The 21,549-nt window shown below is 39.6% G+C and overlaps 1 protein-coding gene across 6 annotated transcripts in view; it reads right to left on the bottom strand.

The window, feature by feature from the left end:
* Positions 1-11,448: 11,448 nt before the first annotated feature.
* The window catches only part of FER (FER tyrosine kinase), a 201,388-nt gene continuing 191,287 nt past the window's right edge, over positions 11,449-21,549 (bottom strand). For all 6 annotated transcript variants that reach the window (XM_040540453.1, XM_040540449.1, XM_040540452.1 and 3 more), the window contains 2 exons: positions 20,796-20,918; positions 11,449-17,694 (listed from right to left, as the gene is read on the bottom strand). In XM_040540453.1, the coding sequence (XP_040396387.1) occupies positions 17,552-17,694; positions 20,796-20,918 (266 nt within the window). In that variant the 3' untranslated portion in view covers positions 11,449-17,551. The remainder of the gene's footprint in view (positions 17,695-20,795; positions 20,919-21,549) is intronic.

Here is a 21,549-nt window from a genome sequence, read left to right as displayed (position 1 = left end):
CGCAGGACCGGCTGCTGCCCATGGGGTGTGCCAGGGGACAGCCGGGCATGGGTTTGTCTGCTGGCACATGAAAGAAATGGGACTTACTCTAAAGAGTTCCTAAGAGGAATGCCAATCTTTTTCTTAATGCAGGGTATATGCAATTCGTTATTCGTTTTGGAGGATCGCATAGTGCACCTTGCTGTGCAGGCCAGCTGCTCATTTATAAAATTGATTACGCATTCTCTAAAGCCATCTCTAGGGAGCAGCTAAATTGCATACATCACTGCCAAAGACTTTGATATCCCTATAGCTGAAGAATATTAATAATAACCAAGAGTAAAAGACAGACTATGTTCTGATTTTTGATGTTTGTCAAATTTTTCTTGCCTGAGAAAGTTTCAGGGAAATGCTTTTCCAGCACACAAGCTGTCGTTAACCTCACAGCAAGAGCTCCCCAAGACATCTTGGAGAGTCACGACTACTATTATTGTGAAAGAAGGTAGTTGATTATGCTGCCTTAAATTCTTTTTTCCCATGACAATCAGGTGCTTCGTCCGGGTAATAAAACATTGGCTCTTCAATTCTGTTGCTTCTTCTGTCTTCTGGTGGCAGGAGTGCCTGACCCCAAGCTGCAGCAAGAGCCACCAAGTTGCCCACTGACCGGGCTCCTGGACCCTCTTCCAGTCAAAGTGAGGACTAAGTGTCAAAACTGAGCTTTAGGAGATGGACAGTGTGTTTGCAGGTGACCATAATTACTTATTAAGTAATTATAAGGGCTCATAATTACTTATGAATTGGTGGTGATATTACCCTATGAAAGGGGAGTCCAGGAGTCTGTGTTCTCTCTATACTATCAAATAGCTGGTTGCAAAACTCCCTGAATTTTGCATTTTCTGCTATTGCATGGCACTGTTTTTGTTTCCTGAAAATTGTCTTTGATTAACTTATTCTCCATCCTCCAAAAGCTGCTGTAAACCCACGTAGATGAACATGAGACTGCAAAGCTGATACTGCCGACAAAAGGATCACAGATTTTACCATCTCCTAGTTTTAAATTTACTTAAATCTTATACCATTTAATTAGAGGAGTTCTAGCAGCAAACCTAATAATCCCCAAGTGGCAGACTGTGGCATATGTTGTTTATGTCTTCCGAGGTCGTCTACATCCTCTGGCTCCTGGGGAATGCTTTCAGGTGGTGTCTCTCAGCGCAGAAGACAGTGGGACAGGCCTGCAGGAGGACACGGGGGCTGGAGGTGGGTCTGAGCCACCAAAGGGCAAGGCACAGGTTGCTGGTGGCTGTAGGCATCAGATTGAGGTGGAAGGTCTAGCCTGGCCAAGGGAAAGTCTGTCTCTGCTGCTGTGTTGGCTGAACATCTCGCATGAAGTTCAGGAAGTGCCTGGTGCTTCCCTGAGCTCAGCTGGTGCAGCTGGAATCGAGCCCGCGGGGATCAGCTCCTTATCTTGTTCGAAAGGTGTCAGCAGTGCTTTCCCATGGGCTTTGAGGCCAAGACAGCCAAGGTCACAGCTGCTGGAGAGGGAATGTTTCCTCCCCCACCTCCTGGCCCTTCTGGGAAAATAAAAACTTCAGGGTGCCAGGAGGGGAGTGCCGGCTTGTGTGCCTGTGGGAGGGCTGCACGGCCTTGAGGCCAGGTGAGCACCCCAGAGATGGATAACACTGGTGTGCTTTACTCCCATGGCTGCTAAATGTAAACACCTCAGCATCCTTGTGCTGGGAGAGCACCTGGCCTGGCTTGTATCTAAGGAATGTCCATGCCTGGTTGCTTCCTTGAAGCAGTCTGCCTGTGGCTCTTTTCTTTTGAAAAAAAATCAGACCCTGGGCCAGACTGTGACCATGCAGAAATGCAGTGAGTCCCACCTTACAGCACCTCACCTGTGCTGCATCACAGCTGCAATTTCTCAGCTTGCCCTGTATTGAATGCCTGGAAACCTGAGCATGGTATACCCTTTTGGAGGTATCACCAATTTTCCAAAAGAAAAAAGAAAAAAGAGAGAGGGAGACAGAGAGAGAGAGAAGAATAGAAAAAGAGAGAGGGGGACTTTCAATCCCTGTGTTCCCATCTGGATTAATTCAGCATGTTTTAGGAGATCAGACAGTTTCAAACATTCCTTGCTCTGCACTATGTTTTTTTTTTGTTTGCTTTTTGTTTTTTTTTTTTTTTTAATTAAACCTGTTGAACAGTTACCAGGAGGAGGTTGTTGTGCCATACCTAGCCCCTGCTCTGCAGGCTCTTTGTGTACAAGAGGAATTGATGGGGTGGAAGCTGCTGAGTTGGGGGGGGTGTCTGCAGATAACTCTCCCTTGTGCAGCTCGCTCAGGAAACCACACAATCGGTTACCATAATATGCTGAACACTTGTCAGAGAAATGCATTTGTTGTCCCAGGAGTCTCATATAAATGGCTGTGTGAAGAGTGAACCTGATGGGATCAAAAAACAGGTGGTTCGACACAAGTTGTATGGAAATTATTTTCTGTCCATGAATGAAAGGCAAACCTATTTTCCTGTAAAGGAAAAGTGGAAATGAAACATGTTAGCTTGTACAAATAACAATCGAAACTCTTTGTTCAGAACTATTAAAAGCATCTCTTGTATTTGAAATTTCAGCTACTGTAGGAAAAGACAGTTATGGTTGACAGCCTCTTCAAAGCTGGCCAAGTGCATTTAATAGCAGGGTTTTTCATAATTCTCTTCCTTAAACGTTATGCTGGTTAAAAATAAATAAATAAAATAAATAAATAAACATCTTTAGCCTGACAGAGCTGCCAAGTCTGAGGGAGAGAGGGCTGAAGCAGATACAGAGCAGGAATCTTCTTACACACAGCACAGTGAGAAGGCAAAATTGTCTGTCACTGCCGTGCTATAAGAAGCCCTGCTAGGAAAGCCATGTCACAACTGACCAGCTGAGAAGCCATTTACTTTAAAAAAAAAAAAAAAGTTTTTTTGCCGCTGATCATATATGCCTGTGCTGCATCATCTGTTTGTAACAGAGTACTGTGTCTTCTAACGTCAAGCTGTTGTAATGCAGGTGGTGACTGTCCTTCCCACTTACCTCAAAGGCCAAGTGAAAGCTTCATATTCCTGGGAGGACAAAGGCATTGCCCTCATCACAAGAGAGCGATGGTACTTGCTGTGACTTACAGTGAAAGAGCAGCTCTAGAAACACATTGACCTCCTCAATGAGCAGGCTGAAAATATTCCTAACCTCTCACCCTGGGCTTTGTGCCCATCTTTTTTTAAGCCCAATGCATGTTTAAGAGTGAGGCAAGCTGTGATGCTTGAGTCTCCATGACTTTGTTCCTGAAGATTCACACATGGGGAGAGATGCTGATGGTGTGGGACCCCCAGCACTCAGCCCAAAATGAGGGCTAGCAGGAGCTCACCAGCAGGGTTCATAAGGGAAAGATCAGGTGTTGGCTAGTGGGTGACACTGAGGTGTGTGTGGCAGCTGGAGAGAAAAACTATGTCCCTGCCCGCGTTTGGATGAGGCTTGCCCAAGAGGCATGTCCTGGCGTCATCCCTGAGGGGTGAGAGACACACGGGCACATCTCACCACAGAAGCCCTGGGGGGTTCTGAATAGAGAGCCCCCAAAATGAAAACCTAGATGGCTTTCTGAACCTCCATCACTCAAAAATCTGCATCCAGAAGGTGGATGGTCAGCTGCTGGATAAGGTCAGCTGCAATGACTAAAGCTGCGTGTTTGGATGCATATGTGAAACGGTTTATTTCTGCTTCAAATTGACCGCTGAGGCTTCTGAAGGAGCAGTATTGTTTCAGTCACCATGTCAACGTAAATATAGTCTTTGTACATAGTTTAGATTATAACCAAATCATAAAGAGGTAAAATAGAATTGCTACATTTGTATCACTTGTTGATTATTGTTATTATTTGCATCTTCTTTTCTGTGAAGAGCCTTTTTTTTTTTTTTTTTTGGGCTATGGAGTTGCTTGAGAAATCACAGACTTGTAGAAACACAGAATTGCGGAATTTGGAAGGAACCTCTGGAGGCCACCTGGTCCACCCCCAGGTCCACCCAGATCTCCAGGGTGGGAGACACCACAGCTGCTCTGTGCAGCCTGTGCTTGTGTTCTCTTACCACACACTAAAGAAGTGTTTCCTGATATTTAGATGGAACCTCCTGTGTTCCTGTTTGTGCCCATTGCCCCTTGTCCTGGCACTGGGCACCACTGAGAAGAGCCTGGCTCTGTCTTCCTTGCACCTTTCCTTTGGGTATTTGTATACATTGATAAGATTACCCCCTGAGCCTCCTCTTCTCCAGGCTGAACAGTTTCAGCTCTGTCACAGGAGAGGAACTCCAGCCCCTCAATCACCTTGGTAGCCCTCTGTTGGACTCTTTCCAGTATGCCCAGGTCCCTCTTGCAGTGGGGGGCCCAGAACTGGACACAGCTCTCCAGGTGCAGCCTCAGCAATGCTGAGCAGAAGAGAAGGATCATCTCTCTTAACTGTTGGCGATACTTTGCCTAATGTAGCCAAGGATACCTTGGATAGTCTTCTTAGCTAGAATGGCACATTACTGGCTCATGTTCAGCTTTTTGTCTACTGGGACTCCTAGGTCCTTTTCTGCCGAGCTGCTTTCCAGCTGGGTGGCCCCAGCACATCCTGGTGCTGGGGGTTGTTCCTCCCCAGGCGCAGGACTTTGCCCTTCTTGTCAAACTTCTTGTGATTCTTGTCAGCCCACTTCTCCAGTCTGACAAAGTCCCTCTAGATGGCAGCATGGCCCTCTGGTGTATCAGCCACTACCCTCAGTTTCCTATTTGTGCATTTACTGGTGGTGCACTCCACCTCACCACCCAGAACAGTCATGAAGATGTTAAACAGAACTGGACCCAGCATGGACCCCTGGCGTACTCTGCTCATTACTGGCCTCCAACTAGACTTTGCACCACTGACTGCTACCCTTTGGTCTTTTCTTTCAGCCAGTTTTCACTCTGCCTCACTGCTGAAATATCTTGACTTTCTGTCTTTCCCCAGACCACCCCAGTGGTCTGGGTGGATTTGACCACCACAGTCCACAAGGTCAAGCCCTGTCTGGTCCACTTGAGGTCTGCAGAAGGTATTTCTTTGACAGATGGTCAAGTTAGTTCCCAATCAATCTACTGCAGAGCACAATAAGGACTCCTGCTCAGGTCCAGACATTGTGAACCTGACCCACTGGGACCATAATTATGAGTGAAATGGAAACTTATTTGTCATCATCTCCATCACATTAAAAGATGCTCCAACTATACCTAGCTAATTATATCTTGAGGGTAGGAAGACTCTGCAGAGGGATCTGGATAGGTTAGGTTAACTAGGGTTATTTAGCCTCAAGGAAAAGAGGCTCAGGGGAGACCTTATTGTGCTCTACAACTGCCTCAAAGGAGGTTGTAGCGTGGGGGGGCCAGTCTCTTCTCCCAAGCAACAAGCGATAGAACCAGAGGAAATGGCCTCAGGTTGCACCGGGAGAGGCTTAGGTTGGATATTGGGAAAAACTTCACTGAAAGGGTTGTGAGGCATTGGAACAGGCTGCCAAGGGAAGTGGTTGAGTCACCACCGTCCCTGGAGGGATTCAAAAGATGTGTAGATGTGGTGCTTATGGGCATTGGCTTAGTGGTAGGCTTTGCAGTGCTAGGCTAATGGTTAGACCTGATGATCTTAGAGGTCTTTCCCAACCTAAATGATTCTATGATTCTATAATTCTCTTTTCTAAGGTGACAAGTGATGGTACATAAGCAAGCAGACTCAAGTTTCACCAGGGGAGGTTTAGATTTGGATACAAGGAGGAATATTTTCATGGAGACAGTGGTCAAGCACTGAACAGACTGCCCAAGAATGTTGTGGCGTCTCCATCTCTGGAGATATTTTAGAGATCTGTGGACGTGGCACTAAGGGACATGGTTTAGTGATGGGACTGGGTAGGTCAGGTTGATGGTCAGCACAGATGGTCTTGAAGGCGCTTGGCAACTTAAATGATTCTATGATTATATGATTCTACATGTAGGTCTCTTCATTTTTTTATTATTTTATTTCAAATTCACTGTCATAGAGTATGGAAAAAGATTTTAGGAATCACAAGGCTGTGAGATCAGATGAGCACAAGAGTCTTCAGGAGTTATAATTTGGATATAAAGCCTTATAGTTTTGTGTTGGTCTGATTTTACAGTGGCTTTGACTTCTCTGTGTAAGTGTTAAGAGGATGGGCTTTCATCAGTAGCTTTTTTCATAGCTACTGCTTGTACAGACACTTTTAGCAGTTGCAATATCCTCCTAACTCATCTCTGTACCTCCACTTTAGTGAACTAGACTTAGCAATACAAGCTTTTAAGAGAGGAAGTAGAAAAATATTTCAATGTACTACAGTTGTACCTAATGCAATCTCATGTTTCCTTGAACTGCCAGGGAATTAATATATCATGAGCCTGAAATATGCATTGAAGATGATATATGCCTCTTTCCATTACAGCATGGCCAAATGGCATTTTTTTTTTTTTTTTGAGGATTCAGAGCTAACCAGTAGTTTGTCTTCGCTCTTTCTTCACTTTCGTTTGCAGAATATTAGGTCATTGAAAGATATGGGAGCTAAATTAATGGAGAATTAGAGCATACTGTCTCTAATTATTCTCTGTGCTCAACACATAGCTTTTATTTCTTTAGTCTAGATGCATTTCTGAAGACTGTTTAGCCACAGTGCTTCTAGTGTGACAGACATGCAATGAATTGATGGGGATGGAGGCAGAGTTGGTTAGTGACAAAACTGTGTTAATGAAATGCTCTGTGCATTCCGGGATTAGGGGTGTTTGCACATGCTACTAACTTTCATTTTTTTGTGGTTATCTGTATCATGTCCTTTGAGATGAAAATGTACAAATGCAATTCATACCATATCAGTGATGTTTGAATTTTGCATTTGTTATGACTAGCTTGTGACTTGAAGGAGGACTGAAAACTAGCTGCAGAGTAGCCTCGGTGAATGTATGTGATGGGGACCACACAGAACTTCCTACCATTTTCCTATCAGAGCCTTGCAGTCACGGCACTGCTGGATCTTTGTACTCAATGTACGGTGGTGGTACCTGGGCTTCAGGCTGAGTAAGTGTGACTTATTGTAGGTTTTCTCACACCTACGTTTGTTTGGGGTGTGGGATGTGGGTGGGTGGGTAGGGGTGGGTAGACCCACTGAAGAAGTTAAATATGGGGACACCCTGTGGTCTTTGGTCAAAACTAAGTTCCCTGAGTGCGGCAGTGGTAGAGGATTAAAGACCCAGGAGCAAGGTTCTTGGAAGTCAGAAAATGGAGTGGGGCAGTGGACTGAAAATGCTGGAAGGGAAAATGTCCATTCATAAGAACAGCCCATCCTCCCCCCCTCAACCCCCAAATCCCTTACAACAGGCCGAAGGCAGGCACATATTTCTGCTTGGAATCCAGGTGTGAGCCTTCTCTCTGTCTTTTAACAAGATTGATGTATATCCATCATTTAACAAAAATACCATTTCTGCCAAACTTCAAGGAAGGTTTTGTATCCGAGTACCAAAACATTCTGCATATGTATTATGGATCAAAGGTGGAGGGAGGGATGCCTGTTAGCCGAGAGAATGAAATAACCTAGCTTTGACATGCAAACATTGGAAAATTAGAATAGGATGGATGTAAGTGCTGTTATCCAGTGTCAACATTTTTGTGCTCAAATGTTTTGTGTGGATAGGCACAAAAAGTCCCAAGTAGAAAATTCAGTTTGAACTGAAATAAGAAATGAGGCATTAAGGTCGTGTTGGAATTGTGGCATGTGTACTCCTACAAGGGAGCGTCTTGCTCCTGCAGACTGTTGTTTGTTAGGGGAAAACGAGTCTGAATAGTTAAATCAAGCATCTTAAGAATAGGGAAATGCTGTGATCTTCTACTTAAAAGCAGTACTTAGTTGCCTAAAGTCCTTTGGGATCTTCCGAGAAGTCTTAACAACCTAATCCTTTAAATTCCAAGTCTTTTAAATATGCTTCTAAACTGTACAAAAATATAGGACTGTACAAAGGCCCATATCACCTTGAAGGCTTCTCTTCTTTCTTTAGTCTCACTCCTAATGAACTCCTGTGACTTCAAATGAGAAAATTTGATGACCCTGTGCTGCTCAGTGTTTGGCAGTAGCAGGTTTTCAAACAACATGTCTTCATAACTCGGAGGCCAGGCATTACTGAGCAGAACAGATTTAGTTGCAGTAACCTTTTCTAAAATTATCTTGCTAATAAATAAGTGTCTCAGCAGAAGTGTACCAGAGCTATGGCAATCCCATGCTGGGTTGTATTCTGTTTCAACACACACCAGTAAATCCAGGTGATGAGTTTTGGATTTACATCTCTCTTGCTCACAATTACTGGGAGACAATGCTCAGAAGCACCTCAAAGGGTTTATAAGAGGGAAGAGTAGCATTTCATTATTAAAAACAAACAAGCAAACAAACTACAAACTATGCACCAACTCAGAAATTTGCTTCTTTGCTACCTCCTTCTTCAGCCAGGCACAAAGCCTTGCAAATCCCATTGCTATGCCATCTCACAGTGCTAATAACACTGTGCAAGGGTGCAGGCACACAAAAGCCTGTCTTTTCACCTGTTGCTGGGTATTTAAACAAGATGCAACTGCAGGGAGCATACAGCAGTTGAAAAAGTTCTTTCAATACAGTATTTATAGCCATGAAATGTGAAAAGATTAATTTAAAAAAAAAAAATTACAGCATAATAGTTCAGATTTTTTACCTCAGTCATAATTTTTACATCACAGTATTTATGTTAACACTAAGAACGGATTATGGAAATCAAAGAAATTGCATCAAAGCATGGTGAAAATGGCAATTATAACGGAGATTGGTTTCATTCAAAGTAAAATATAAAGTAACTTTAAACAATCTCATTTAAAATGAAATGTATTTAAAGTGTGAGTAATGAGTAAGATTTTTTTTTTTCATATAAAGTGAACAGAGCACTAACTAGATCATGCAAAAGAAACAATACAATGGTTGGATATGCATTTAGATTGCTGCAGTCTAAACGTGTGTTCACAGAGAAGATTTTGCTTTTCTGTTAAGAGTGCAAAATATGTAGTTTTTTTCAATACCTAGCTTCTTAACACAAATTTGGCTTAAAGAAAAATGAGTGTGGTGTCACTCACATCATCAAAACTGCAGAGCTCCAGCCCCGAAGTTCTGAACCATTTTTGACAGTCCTTTCACTTGTGCCCATCAGATTACTCCTTCTTTCAGTGCCTTCTGAATTACAAAGGGAGACAAATGACCACCAAACTGAGAGAGGATCACACAGAAAACTCCAAAAATTGGAAAAAAAAAACAACGAACCAACCAACCAAAAAAAAAAAAAACAAACTAAAAAAATACTATTGATTTTTCTTGTGTATGAAATACAGAATATTTTGAATTGTAGTATTCCTAAGAACAGGGTTACTAAAGCTGATCTTTCACTTGACTAAAGAAGAAAATGAATAGATATATCCTGTAAATAACAAATAAAATGAGACAGCTTGATACAAATATTTTACATTTATTGGAAGAGTACAGTAAAAAGGGAGGACTGCAGACTCATTAGTGGTAACTGGTCCATAAGAACAGGCAGAGGACTATTCAAAAATGGTCTGCAGTTTACAAGAATACTGAAATTCTGTTTTGTATCAGCCTAGGAAAATAAAAAGTTAGCTTAAATTCAAAAGTGTAACTTTAAAGTATATAAAAAAGGCAAATAAATAAAGTTAAAATGCAGATCTATTTAAAATTATAAAGGACAGACAACTGGCAACTGTATTACATAGTTATCATTTTCAGACTTGCTTAAAAGTCAGATAAATTTGCAATGTTGGTTGTTTATTTTCTTATTTTTACATGTGTACTTTTGGGAAGACGCACCCATTTCCAGTGTTATGTATTATCAATCAGTTTCACAAATATATTATTTTTAAACAACAAAGAGTATAAAAGGTGCTTTACCTGATATTAAGCTTGCTGGTGCATACTTTGGCACAAACTTGAAAAGAAATCTAAATATGCATGCCAACTGTGCCCCACTCAGGATTAGTGGTGTCAAGAGTATTTCGTGTGTGCTAGTGGTTCAGTGAACCAACCTTCCCTCCTTCCCCAACACTTCTCCTCCAACTCCAGCTGCCTACAATTGTACAAAGGAAAAGAAACACGTGCAACTGAAAAACAGCAGTCCTACAACTGTTAGTTCAAGTTTTATCTCTGGAAGTCTTTTGAATATGCATATAATTACACAATCCTTTAATAGAAGGTACAGCCAGTTGTTTATTTTTGGGTTTCAGTCCTCAAAATTTCTGTTTAAGTGTCTGCCTGACTTTTGGGTCCAACGTAATGAGTCTATTTCTTCCTATTTACATGTTTTCAGCACTTTAGTAAAAAATTAGGTGAGGACCTCAGTAGAATAAAACAGGTTAGGCTGTCAGTTACAGGCAATTATTACACACCTAACAGCAGGAACAGATATACCTCTAGGTGGTAGGTCTACTAAAGAGTTTGAATTCCACCAAGCAGAAGGTGGAAGGAAGGTTAATAATGCAGACTCCCCCTTGTTTATCTCCTTTCCTGTTTGCCTGCATAGTGACAAAGAAAAAAATCTTTTGTCACTATTTCTCCTTAAGCACTACAACTTCAGGCGATGTAAGGAATCAGGCCTACTCTGAGATACAGCAAATTTCAGTCTCCAGAGGATTTGTTAGTGACTTGTAGTGGGTGTAAGCATATCATAAAACGGTGCCATTCAGTCTGCAAGGCCTCTACAGCATCCTGGCTGCATCTATGCTACTTATCAGGATGGCCAGAAGCACCTGAACTGGCTGCTTTAACTTAGCAGTTCCATTTTCTGGTAAACGTGAGAGGAAGAAGAAAGGTACAGTTCTACCTTCTTGTTGAATTCAAGCCCAATACAAATATTACTACTGCAGTAATATTTTGTAGAAGGAATACTGCTGTCGAAATTGTGTAACAGGTTTTTGCTGAAACAATTACTTTTCTGATATTTAAAATGCATTAAAATATCAACTTAGACACCTAGTGAACTCCCTACAGACCTTTACTGACAGATCAATGCTTATCTTCTGAAGTTGCAAGCCTCAGCATTTGTTGGTAGTGGGGTATAATTACCGGTACAAGTAAACGTTACATGACATACAGAAGTCAAATTTCTAAAACCAAAATGGATAACAATAATGAAAATTAACACTCTTTGCAAATTTCTTGTAACTCAAAGGCTTGTTTATGATGAGGCTTAGCTGGAATTAAATCATTGTTACTAATTTCAAGGATAGTGTTTTGAATCTAGTCTGACGGCCAAATCAATCCTTTTTCCAGGAGCACAATTAGGCTCGTATTTTTCCCAATAGGAGCAGGATGCTCTGTATCACAAACCAGGCAGTCAGAAATGTTGTTTTTTGATGTCTTTTATGATATGTACAATTCATGATACATCCAGGGTTTGTAACTTGATTAGAAACATGATTTGAACAATGTGCTTCACCTTCACAGTTACTTCAATTTGCATACCAACACATTGCCACGGGAATCAAGGTACAACATCAATATAATATTTTTGAGTCAAGCAAAAACAGGGATATATTTGAACTTTTCTGTTACAACAGTCACTTTCTTGTAGTAAGTGAAAAGGCACCATGTGTGCTACATGGCATCATCAGAATTAAGAAACAGTTTGGAGATGCAAACGGCTAGATTATTACAGCAGAGCTCAGACAGAATTATTAACCTCTTGCACCTCTTTGTGAAGAGCAGATAGATTCTTTAATAATTGAAGCACAGGATCTGAGTGAACTAGTTTACATACCAGTAAGAAAAGTGTTTCATATTTTTACTACATTTAATAATTACAGAATTCTTCGTATATTGGGAAAGACTGAGCTGACTATATATGAAAATAATAATGTACATTTCTTTTTTTTAAGTGGTGAAAAATTGTTTCCAATACTTTCAACATCTGTAATCTAGAAGAAATCTATGACCAATCTGTTTTTGTTTGTTTGTTTGCTTTTAAAAAGCAGAATTGCCTTAAATTTATGAAGGGAAGCATGGAGAAGCATGTGCTGTCTCTCCTACCCTACTAACAAAACTTCAGCTTCATACTTGATCTTGATTATGCACTACAAAACTTCAGTTACATACTTGATTACGTAGTACAAATTTCTGTAGTTCTAAACTAGATGGCAATTCCAAATAGTTGCAAGTTAGGAACACTTTTTCCAAGCCTTCCTGCAGGTAGCTTTGTGAGTCCTATATTACTATATTGGTTCACAGTTCATCTTTATGCCTAAACACAAAGCCAATTATTGCAAGTTCTATTTACAAAGCATTGAACTTTGTAAATATGATGACAGAAGAAAAAAGGATGTAATGGCACCTCTATGTTTTTACTCTATGACCTCAGTCAACTGTATTTGCGAGCCCTGTTCATCCCAACCCCCTCCCCCCCCCCCCTTTTTTTTTTTTGTAAGTATGGGAAGCTTAACTTGCTGTGCTTTTCATTGAAGCAGTCTTCACTTTCTGGCTCTGCTAGTGAAGTTGGGTGTTAATAATCCACAAATATGCAAGGCTGAAAAATGGACAGAGCTAGAAATCACAGATGCATTATCTGTTCCAGTGAAGAATCAGTGGCAGTACTAGAATGAGCATTCAGAATTTGACACTGGATTCTTGTGTTTTCAGCTGGAAACTTTCTGATTTTTAAGCTTTTTATTTTTAATTTTGTATCCTTTAAGGAGGGAACATTATCCTGGGAGAATTCTAGTATAAGACTACAAATAATATTCCTTACTGATGCTATTTCTATGTAAAGTGGATAGGTTTTGAGGTTGATGCATTTTTCCTTATACACTGTTACTGCTGAATGTTCAAGAACTCAATTTTTTGTAGTAATTTCTGCAGAAGGAAAATAGAAGAGAACTCTTTTAATAGAGCTGACATTCCAGATTTACCAGGTTGTTTGGAACTTCAGGAATACTGAACATCCCTTGGACCTTCTAATTACTAATTATTATTTTTTTATTCCTGATAATTCTGAGAAGACAAAAAGTACCTTGTTTGGTAGAAGAGGTATTCCTCCCTCTGTATTCTTCCCTCCACATTATCCTAACTTGCCTAGCAAGAATGCCTCCAACAAATATCACACGTCCTTTTTTGCATTAGGAAAAAGAAAATAATTGGTGAACTCTTATTTTAATAGTAAACTACTTTATGCTTAGTCATAAAAATGTTACAAATGCACAGGCATACCAAACATTTCTGTCACCTACTAACAGGACAGCTGTTACAAAAAGTGTATGTTCCCAATTAGCCTCTTTCTTTTTATTCCATCTTTAAAATGAGTTATCACTACTTCTGACAACCAGCCATTTTGAGAACTACTGCTCTCAAATATCATATGTGATGACTATTCACACACTAACTCGTCTCTTCAAATAGTTCACGGTTGAAAGTGCATCAGCAGAACTGCCATTTAGAGGACATGACAGTTAGAATAATGGAAACTGGCCTACCAGTTAATCACTGTTGTTACTATCCATGCAGCCTCACATCTGGGAAAAGCTGGGGAGGGAGGAGACATTTTCAAATGCTTCTGAGCTTTGGTTACTCTGTGTAATGTCAGAAGAAGTGTTTTTTTTTTTTTGTCTTGTTGTTTTGGTATGCTTTTTGTTGTTGTTAGTATCTTTGTAATGGGTGCAAAAGACATAACAGAATGGTTAAAATAGCTGTAACAGATAACAAATATATAACTTCATAGGAATCTTTACTGACGTGCTCCTAGGATGTGAGTAAGTACAGCAGGTGATTAAAAATATGTATTAAAAAACAACCTATTATTTCCTCAACTAGTTTTCTATTTCACTCACATAAATAGGATAAGACTTACTTTTCAAACTGCACTTCTTACTGATAGCCTTCTGGTGATATGCTTTCCAAAACCGACTTTAAAATATTAAGTAACTCAATAAAATGGCAGATCTTTGCTGAAGTTGAGAGGAAGAAATGCAACATAACTTTAGATGTTAAATGAAAAACTACTTCATTGCTTTTGTTAGAAACTAAAGAAACCGTACACTTCAAGGAGAACATCTTGGTGGAGTTCTGATTTTGAAAGATCATACCTCTGCTGAAGTAAAGTTTGTTTTCAGACACGATGCTTTTCAATATTTTACTTCCCATAGAATTGAAATGCTTAGGAATCCTCATGATTTCATTGATGACTGAACTCTGAAGCTTACGTCTGGGCTCAATTTCTGCTAAAACTACTTAAAATAAGCATGTCTTCAGAACAATAAAAAACAAAACAAAACAAACAAAAAAATTAATGCAATTCCTCAGAAAAACAGATGAAAATAACAGATAACCTGTTAAGTTCCATCTTGTGTAGCAGACCCTTAACAGTATTTGGAGTCCCTCCCATTAAGCAGCGCACACTGTTCAGAGCTCCCTCAGACTCTGCCTGGTTGGGACTGAGTGCAGGTGTAAGAACCTACTTGAAATACTATGCTTCCAAAACAGACTAACCTGTTTTTTGTACATTCTCTAGAGCAAACCAAGCACACAAGCTAAATGATCAGTACCTTGGTAAACTCTGAATAATGCAAGACTTCGGTCATCAAAAGTTCACAGAAAGCACATATGGCAGCTTTGGTTCCTAAATACCATGTCTGTCTTAAATATCATAGTTTGGAAATTGCCCTGCAAGAAGTTTGCAGAAACTTGAAAATTTTTCCACAGTTATGGATTTCACTTCCTAAAGTATATAATCGCAAAAATTATAACTGAGACATGATGAACAAATTCTGCTACAAACGCTGCCAAATTAATTACAAGGAAAAAGAAAAAAAAAAAAAAAAGAAACAAAAACCAGAACACATAATGTGTTTAAATTTATTTTATACCTTTAACCTCTTTCTGGTATTCTCCCAAAGAGTGATTATTTTTTAACTGAACTGATGCTTACTTCAGCAGTAATAATGCATCTTCTTGCTGCTATATAAACCCCATGTTTTAAAAAGACTTTAAATTTAAATGGAAGTGTGATATGAATTACAAATGTTAACCATTTCGGAACAAAATATGAATGTATTTCTCATCTGTATGTGATAGTTAGGATGGTCACCAGCTAATTTAAGACAAATAAAAAAGTATTTTATTTTAAAAATACTTTTTTTTTTCCTGGGAAGGTTATATAGCAAAGAAATAATTCTCTTCATAGAAGAAGAATATCAACTCTCCAGAGAAGCAATGAATGTTGACAGAGAAGACGTTATCCTTACTTGCAGACTTTAGTGATGCATGCATAATGTCCTGCAATTGAATTAATCATGGGGTTGGGACAGGGATTTTTCTGTACTTTTGTGGTGCAGTTCTTAAATCTTAGTGCACTTACATTTGCACTAGCATACTAGCAAATTAAGGCACAAACTTTATGTAATACTTAAAAACATACAAACTAACAAGAATGCTTCCCACTGCTCTTGAAAATATCTTTGGGCTACTTGGAAATGTAGTACTAAGAAAATACGTCCAGTATGCTGGCAAGGAGGTTTACACTGAGGCCATCAAGTTTTTCAAGTACTATATCTTCCTGGGTATATATTTGCTTTGCTAGCTCCAAGAAAAAAATCCCTTCAGAAATCCAAGCATTCACCATTCCTTATATTTGGTTGCTGACAGTTCCACCTCAAATGCAGGTGAGATGCTACAGCATGCTCATTCTTTGTTTTATTTGGACACTAACTCCAATGTAACAGACAAACTGTTCTAGACTACACATATTTTGGTCATGCATAGCCCTTAAAAATTATCACTCAGTACTATCACAAACACACTTTAAAGAGCAAAAATGCTGTGGACAATAGAAAAGTCAACTTAATAGAAATAAAAGTGTAATGTAGCCAGACTTCACTACATCTCAATCCCATGGTAACAGTCAAGTATAGGGGTAATAAACATTCCAGATGCTGTGTTATTTTCAGTCTCTGTTTCTTACTTGCATTAGCAATAATGGACATCTCTTGATCTGGTAAGTTTTAGGTAATTCATAAAGAAATTTTAAGCACCTTAAATCTGGAACTCAGACCAGGGTTCTGTAACTTGTTCCTATTTCTACATAGGGCCCTAGAAAATAATCCAAGCTAGAAAAAGGACACAAAGCCAGAGCAATAAGCTGTACCTTTCCTCTTTCCCCCATCTACTGTCTTATAATGAGGAACCATTTTTTTTTATTTTATTTATTTTTTAACATTTTTTTTATTTTTTATTTTATTTTTATTCTTTTATTTATTTTTTATTCCTGGTGGCATTTACAAGTTGCCTATCCCCATCTTTTGAAATCTCTTGAAGGTTAGTATTTCTCTTCTTTGTTCAGCCTGCCAGAGGCTTAAAATATACTTCCTTCTTTTGATTTCTTGAATGACTCCTAATGCTATACAGACATAGTGTTTTCCTTTGTACACCATGCATGGAATGTACTTTTGCTTAGCAAAGCCTTAAGCTCTAGCTGCATACTGAGAATTATTACCAATTTAGTGAAAAAAATCAGGATCAAAAGCAAATCTAGCAATTCACATTCTTTAACTCCTCTAAGAACAATACTATTATTGGTCACCTAATACATGCTGCTATCATTAGCAAACCTCTTTCTGTTGGCCTACTGTTTTTACACATTCTTTGAAAGACAGGTGATTTGCAGTATTTCTTAACTTAAGAAATTTAACTTAAGTCTTTCATGTACTAAAAACTTGATTTTTTTGTTGTTGTTTCTTAAACATAAGCAATTGTAAAGGAGACATATTACTGAATTCTGATGACTTCTTAGGAAGTAAAGGGGTAGCATAAGCAAATCACATCAAAAGTCAGAAATATGTATTATAGCATAGTAAAAAATGGACAGGTAATAATTTTCTACAAAAGAAAATTCTGGATTTCACTGTTTAGTAAGCAGACTTATATCCAGAACCTAACTGACCTTTATTGTTGAAACAAACTGTCATTTAAAAATATCAGTTGCAGAAAGAATTTGAAAAATATAAAAGTTTCTAGTTGAAATACTTGTCACAACTGTCTTCAATTTTAAGGCCAACATGCATGACACAGTCACCATGTTAGAGTGCCGCTGGTGTTGACATCTGTGACAGGGATAGCAGAGTGAGAACACAGCGTTAAGTAGAAAAACTGTGAAAAATGTCACTAGCAGTTACTTGCTGTAAAACACATAAAAGCCACAGTCCCTTAAATCTATAGTATGTGCTTTCCTATTTACATGTAACCTAAATGACAATATTACTGTGACTGGATATATAGCATTTGGCAGTATACGTCTTTAATGCAGGTGTAGACATCGTTCAAGATGGCACACATGTATATAAAAAAAACAGTTAATTTCAAAGTAATCCTAGAAGAATATTGCAAATAATGTTGTATAAACGCATAGTGTTTGAGGGGAAAAAATACTTTGCTGGAAAATAAAGTCCCACACATTGAGTTTGGCACCAGTACATCACTATGTCACTTTCTTTTTGATTGAAGATAGCTCTTTCTGAATCTCACTGAATTTTGGACGGTTTTCTGGTTTGTAGTCCCAGCACCTCTGCATTATTTTATATATTTCTTCTGGACATTTTTGCGGAGTTGACATTCGGTAACCTGGTACACAAGAAAAGAAAGTGTTTAGTATTAAAAACTGATATATATTGATGAATCTAAAAAGAAACGAGCAAAGTTCAAGACCATTGCATTAAAACAGATATTGAGGGTAAATTTTACAGGACTTGTAATATGAACAAAGTCTTCAATACATAACCCATTTGGATGGCTAAGTATCAAACTGATGTAAACTCGGGTACCAATGACATTTAATCTGTGTAGGATGAATTGCCAGTATGCCTCTCATTGCTGAGGGCAGCAACCTGCATATAATTTTTTTCCTGTATCTTAAGAAGCAGTTACCCCTCATAAGTTTTAATCCTGTCATGTCACCCAATGCTCCAACCCACTGGAAAAACCATTGGAAACTATTCAGATGGGAGGAGGTGATGGCACAGCTAATCCTGGAAACCATCTCCAGGCACAAGAGGGATAAGGAAGTCATTAGGAGCAGTCACCCAGTTTGACGGTTTTTCTGATGAAATCACCATATGGGTAGATAAAGGGAGAACAGTGGGTATTGCGCACCTAAACTTCGGTAGGGCTTTTGGCACAGCATCCCATTCGAACCTCGTGGAGAAGCAGCTGAAATATGGGCTGGGTGGGCCAACAGCGAGGTGGACTGAAAATGTGCTGAACAGCCAGGCCCGGAGGGAGGTGATCAGCAGTGCAGTCTCGCTGGAGGTCAGTAACAAGCAGAATACCCTGGGGGTCAATACTGAGTCCAGTTTAACATCTTTGTCAATGATGTCCATGATGCAGCAGAGTGTTTGCAGGTGACCCGAAACTGGGAGGAGTGCCCAATACACCAGAGGGCTGTGCTGCCACCAGAGGGACCCCAGCAGGCTGGAGACATGGGCTGACAGGGACCTCATTCGAGTCAGCAAGGGGAAGGGCAAAGTCCCACACCCGGGGAGGAACAGCCCCAGTAGCGGGTTGGGAGTGGTTAACTGGAAAGCAGCTCTGCAGAAAGGGCCCTGGGGGTCCTGGTGGGCACCGAGCTGAACAGGAGCCAGACCGCGCTTTTGTGGCAGAGAAGGCCAGCGGTGTCCTGGGTGGTGTTAGGCAAAGGGTTGGCGGCAGGGGCAGGGAGGTGCCCCCTCCCCTCTCCTCAGCACTGGTGAGGGAGGCCACACCTGGAGAGCTGTGTCCAGTTCTGGGATCCCCACTGCCAGAGGGACATGGACATACAGGAGGAATCCAGCGAGGGACTGCAGAGGTGACTGAGAGGACTGGATCATCTCTGCTATGAGGAGAAGCTGAGAGAGTTGGGACTGTTCAGCCTGGAGAAGAAAATGCTCGGCAGGGATCTTATCAATGTGTAGAAACAGCTGAAGGGAGGGTACAAATAAATGGAGCGCTGCTTTGCTGTGCAGGTGACCGAGCACTGGCACAGGTTACCCAGAGAGGCTGTGGGGTTTCCCTCCTCAGAGATCTTCCAAAGCCCCCTGGACGTGTCCTGGACAACCTGCGCTGGGTGGTCCTGCTTGAGTGGGTGGATTGGACCAGGTGACCTCCAGAGGTCCCTTCCAACCTCAGTCATGCCATGATTCTGTGATTCTACGAACTGTTTACCAAATGTAGCTCTCAGAGTTAATTACAGGCAGTGGACAGCACAGTGAGCTGGTACAAAGGACCCTACAGCTAATGCAGCTCTGTGACTCCGGGCTTACTGCACAATTCTCTGTATCTCTCTTTCTAAATCAGAATATAAATGACAATAGACTCAGACAAGAGGTAAATCTAAGAACTATTTTTCATTTTTTTATATCGTATGCTTCTGCTCGAGGTGCTGGATTAATGCATGTAACTTCAAAGGAGAACAGCTGGGCTTTAGGATACTTGTAGATAATATGAAACTCGCTAAAAATTCTTTCCTTCACAAAGTTGCCTCTAGAAACTAATTGTTCAAAACAATGACAGCAACAACTACTTTTTTTTTCTTAAAATGAAGTGATTCTGTATGGTCATGTAGGATTGAAATTATCCCGGTTCATCACAAGCATTAAGGTGACTAAATTTCGTGATGATTCTTACTGATTGAGTAATTGAGACAGACAAGATCAGGAAGAAAATCTAGAGCATTTTTTTCTCTGACTATTCAAACAGAAAAGCTATAATTTTGTGAAAACCAAGAAAATAGGCTGATACAGTAAATGATAAAAAAAAAAAAAAAAAAAGAATCTCTGATAGGCTAACAGAAATGCTTTTCCTACGGTATAAAAAACTGAATAGGCATAATATACTTCTTAATTTCTGAACTGTACCAATTTTGAGAGATTATTCTTAGTGAATTCAAATAGAATCTCAGTAGCTAGGTAATAAAACTTGCTTTTACAAATATGCCTCTGCTCTGGAAAAGACTAGATTTTTTGCTTTGGCCTTTTAAGGACAAGCTTTGGTGGTCACCTACAGTGATGATGATGATGATGATGATGATAAAGACTTCTTTTAAAATCATTTAGCAGTTTTACTTGCTTAGAACCTGTTTTACGCAGTAGAGGTTTTACACATGTAGAGAAAGCACAGTTCTGAAATGTCAATAAAAATGATGAAAATAAATCAAAGTCCTGAAATCCTGCTCACAGTTATTTGCTACTTTAAATAAAAGCCTTTTGATTATTTTCTAGGAGAGAAATATGGCTCTCACTGCTCAAGCAGCTTACCATTTTCCACTGTAATTGCTAAAATTTTGTCTGAAATGCTTTAATAGAGAAGATGGAATGATACAGACTTTTTCTTCTAGCAGTTTAGAATATTTATACCTGCATTAGCATAATCTTAAATAATTCATTCTGGTCAAGCCTCTGCTTTGCACAGCAGTAAATCCACCCTCTCCACCTCACCTTTTAGTTATATATGTTCTATATACAGATAACATAATGTAAGTCTTTCTCCTTTAAGTCACTGGTCAATATACTCCTTTTTCAAGAAATCTATAAATCAGACTGCTCTTCACAGAATGCCAGATTTAGCAATTAAATAATCTCATAATATTGTTGATAAAATTGCTGAGTAACTGACATGCTATTTCTTTGCTATTTTTATACGGTATGTACTACATCCTTATGGATCTATACAGCATTTTATTCATTCCCTACCTTTCTCGACTTGTTCTCGTGCTTGTTGATTGGTCATTCCAGGGTATGGGCATACTCCTAAACTGAAGGTCTCCCACAGGAGGATTCCAAAGCTCCATACATCACTCTCAGATGTATATCTCCCTGAGAAAAGGAGAAAACACAAGCTTATCCTTTAGAGAAATTCATGCTTCAGATGATTACAGCCACATATTTTTTCTCAAGTGTTATATTGGTAAGCTTTAAGCAGAACAAAGTTGCAGCTACTAATAAACATTCTGCAGGTATCATAGTCTCCAGCATTTACAATGTTAAACAAGTTATCTTAAGGTCAATACCTAGGAATAATATAAGCTGACTTGAAGTTTTAAGAATTTGACTGACTTGTTACACAAAGCATATGGCTGAGAAGACCTTACCATGTCAGTTATTTCCTTACAAATTAAGGATTTTTTACCTCTTACTGTCCAAAACTAATTTTGTTCTTCTTTTAACACAAAAGGACAAAAAAGATCAAACCCCTCCACTCCCCAATTATAATATCATTCAACTCTAAAGATACTTCTTAAAAATTACCTTTCCCACTTCCCTAATATAGCACGGCATATTCCAACCACAGCTGATATCCACAAAATTGCCAAGAGGACATTGGATTATTAATTGAGAAAATACTTTCTGAATATTAATGTATAGTTTCTTCAACTGTTGTTTTATTTGGACCCCGAAGAACTGATGCACCCAATCAGTTAAAGCAAAAGAAAAAAAAAAAGAGGCC

The sequence above is a fragment of the Cygnus olor genome, chromosome Z (assembly GCF_009769625.2).
Source record: "Cygnus olor isolate bCygOlo1 chromosome Z, bCygOlo1.pri.v2, whole genome shotgun sequence".
NCBI lineage: Eukaryota > Metazoa > Chordata > Aves > Anseriformes > Anatidae > Cygnus > Cygnus olor.
Note: the sequence above shows the minus strand (reverse complement) of the source record. Positions and strands in the feature narration are given on the sequence as shown.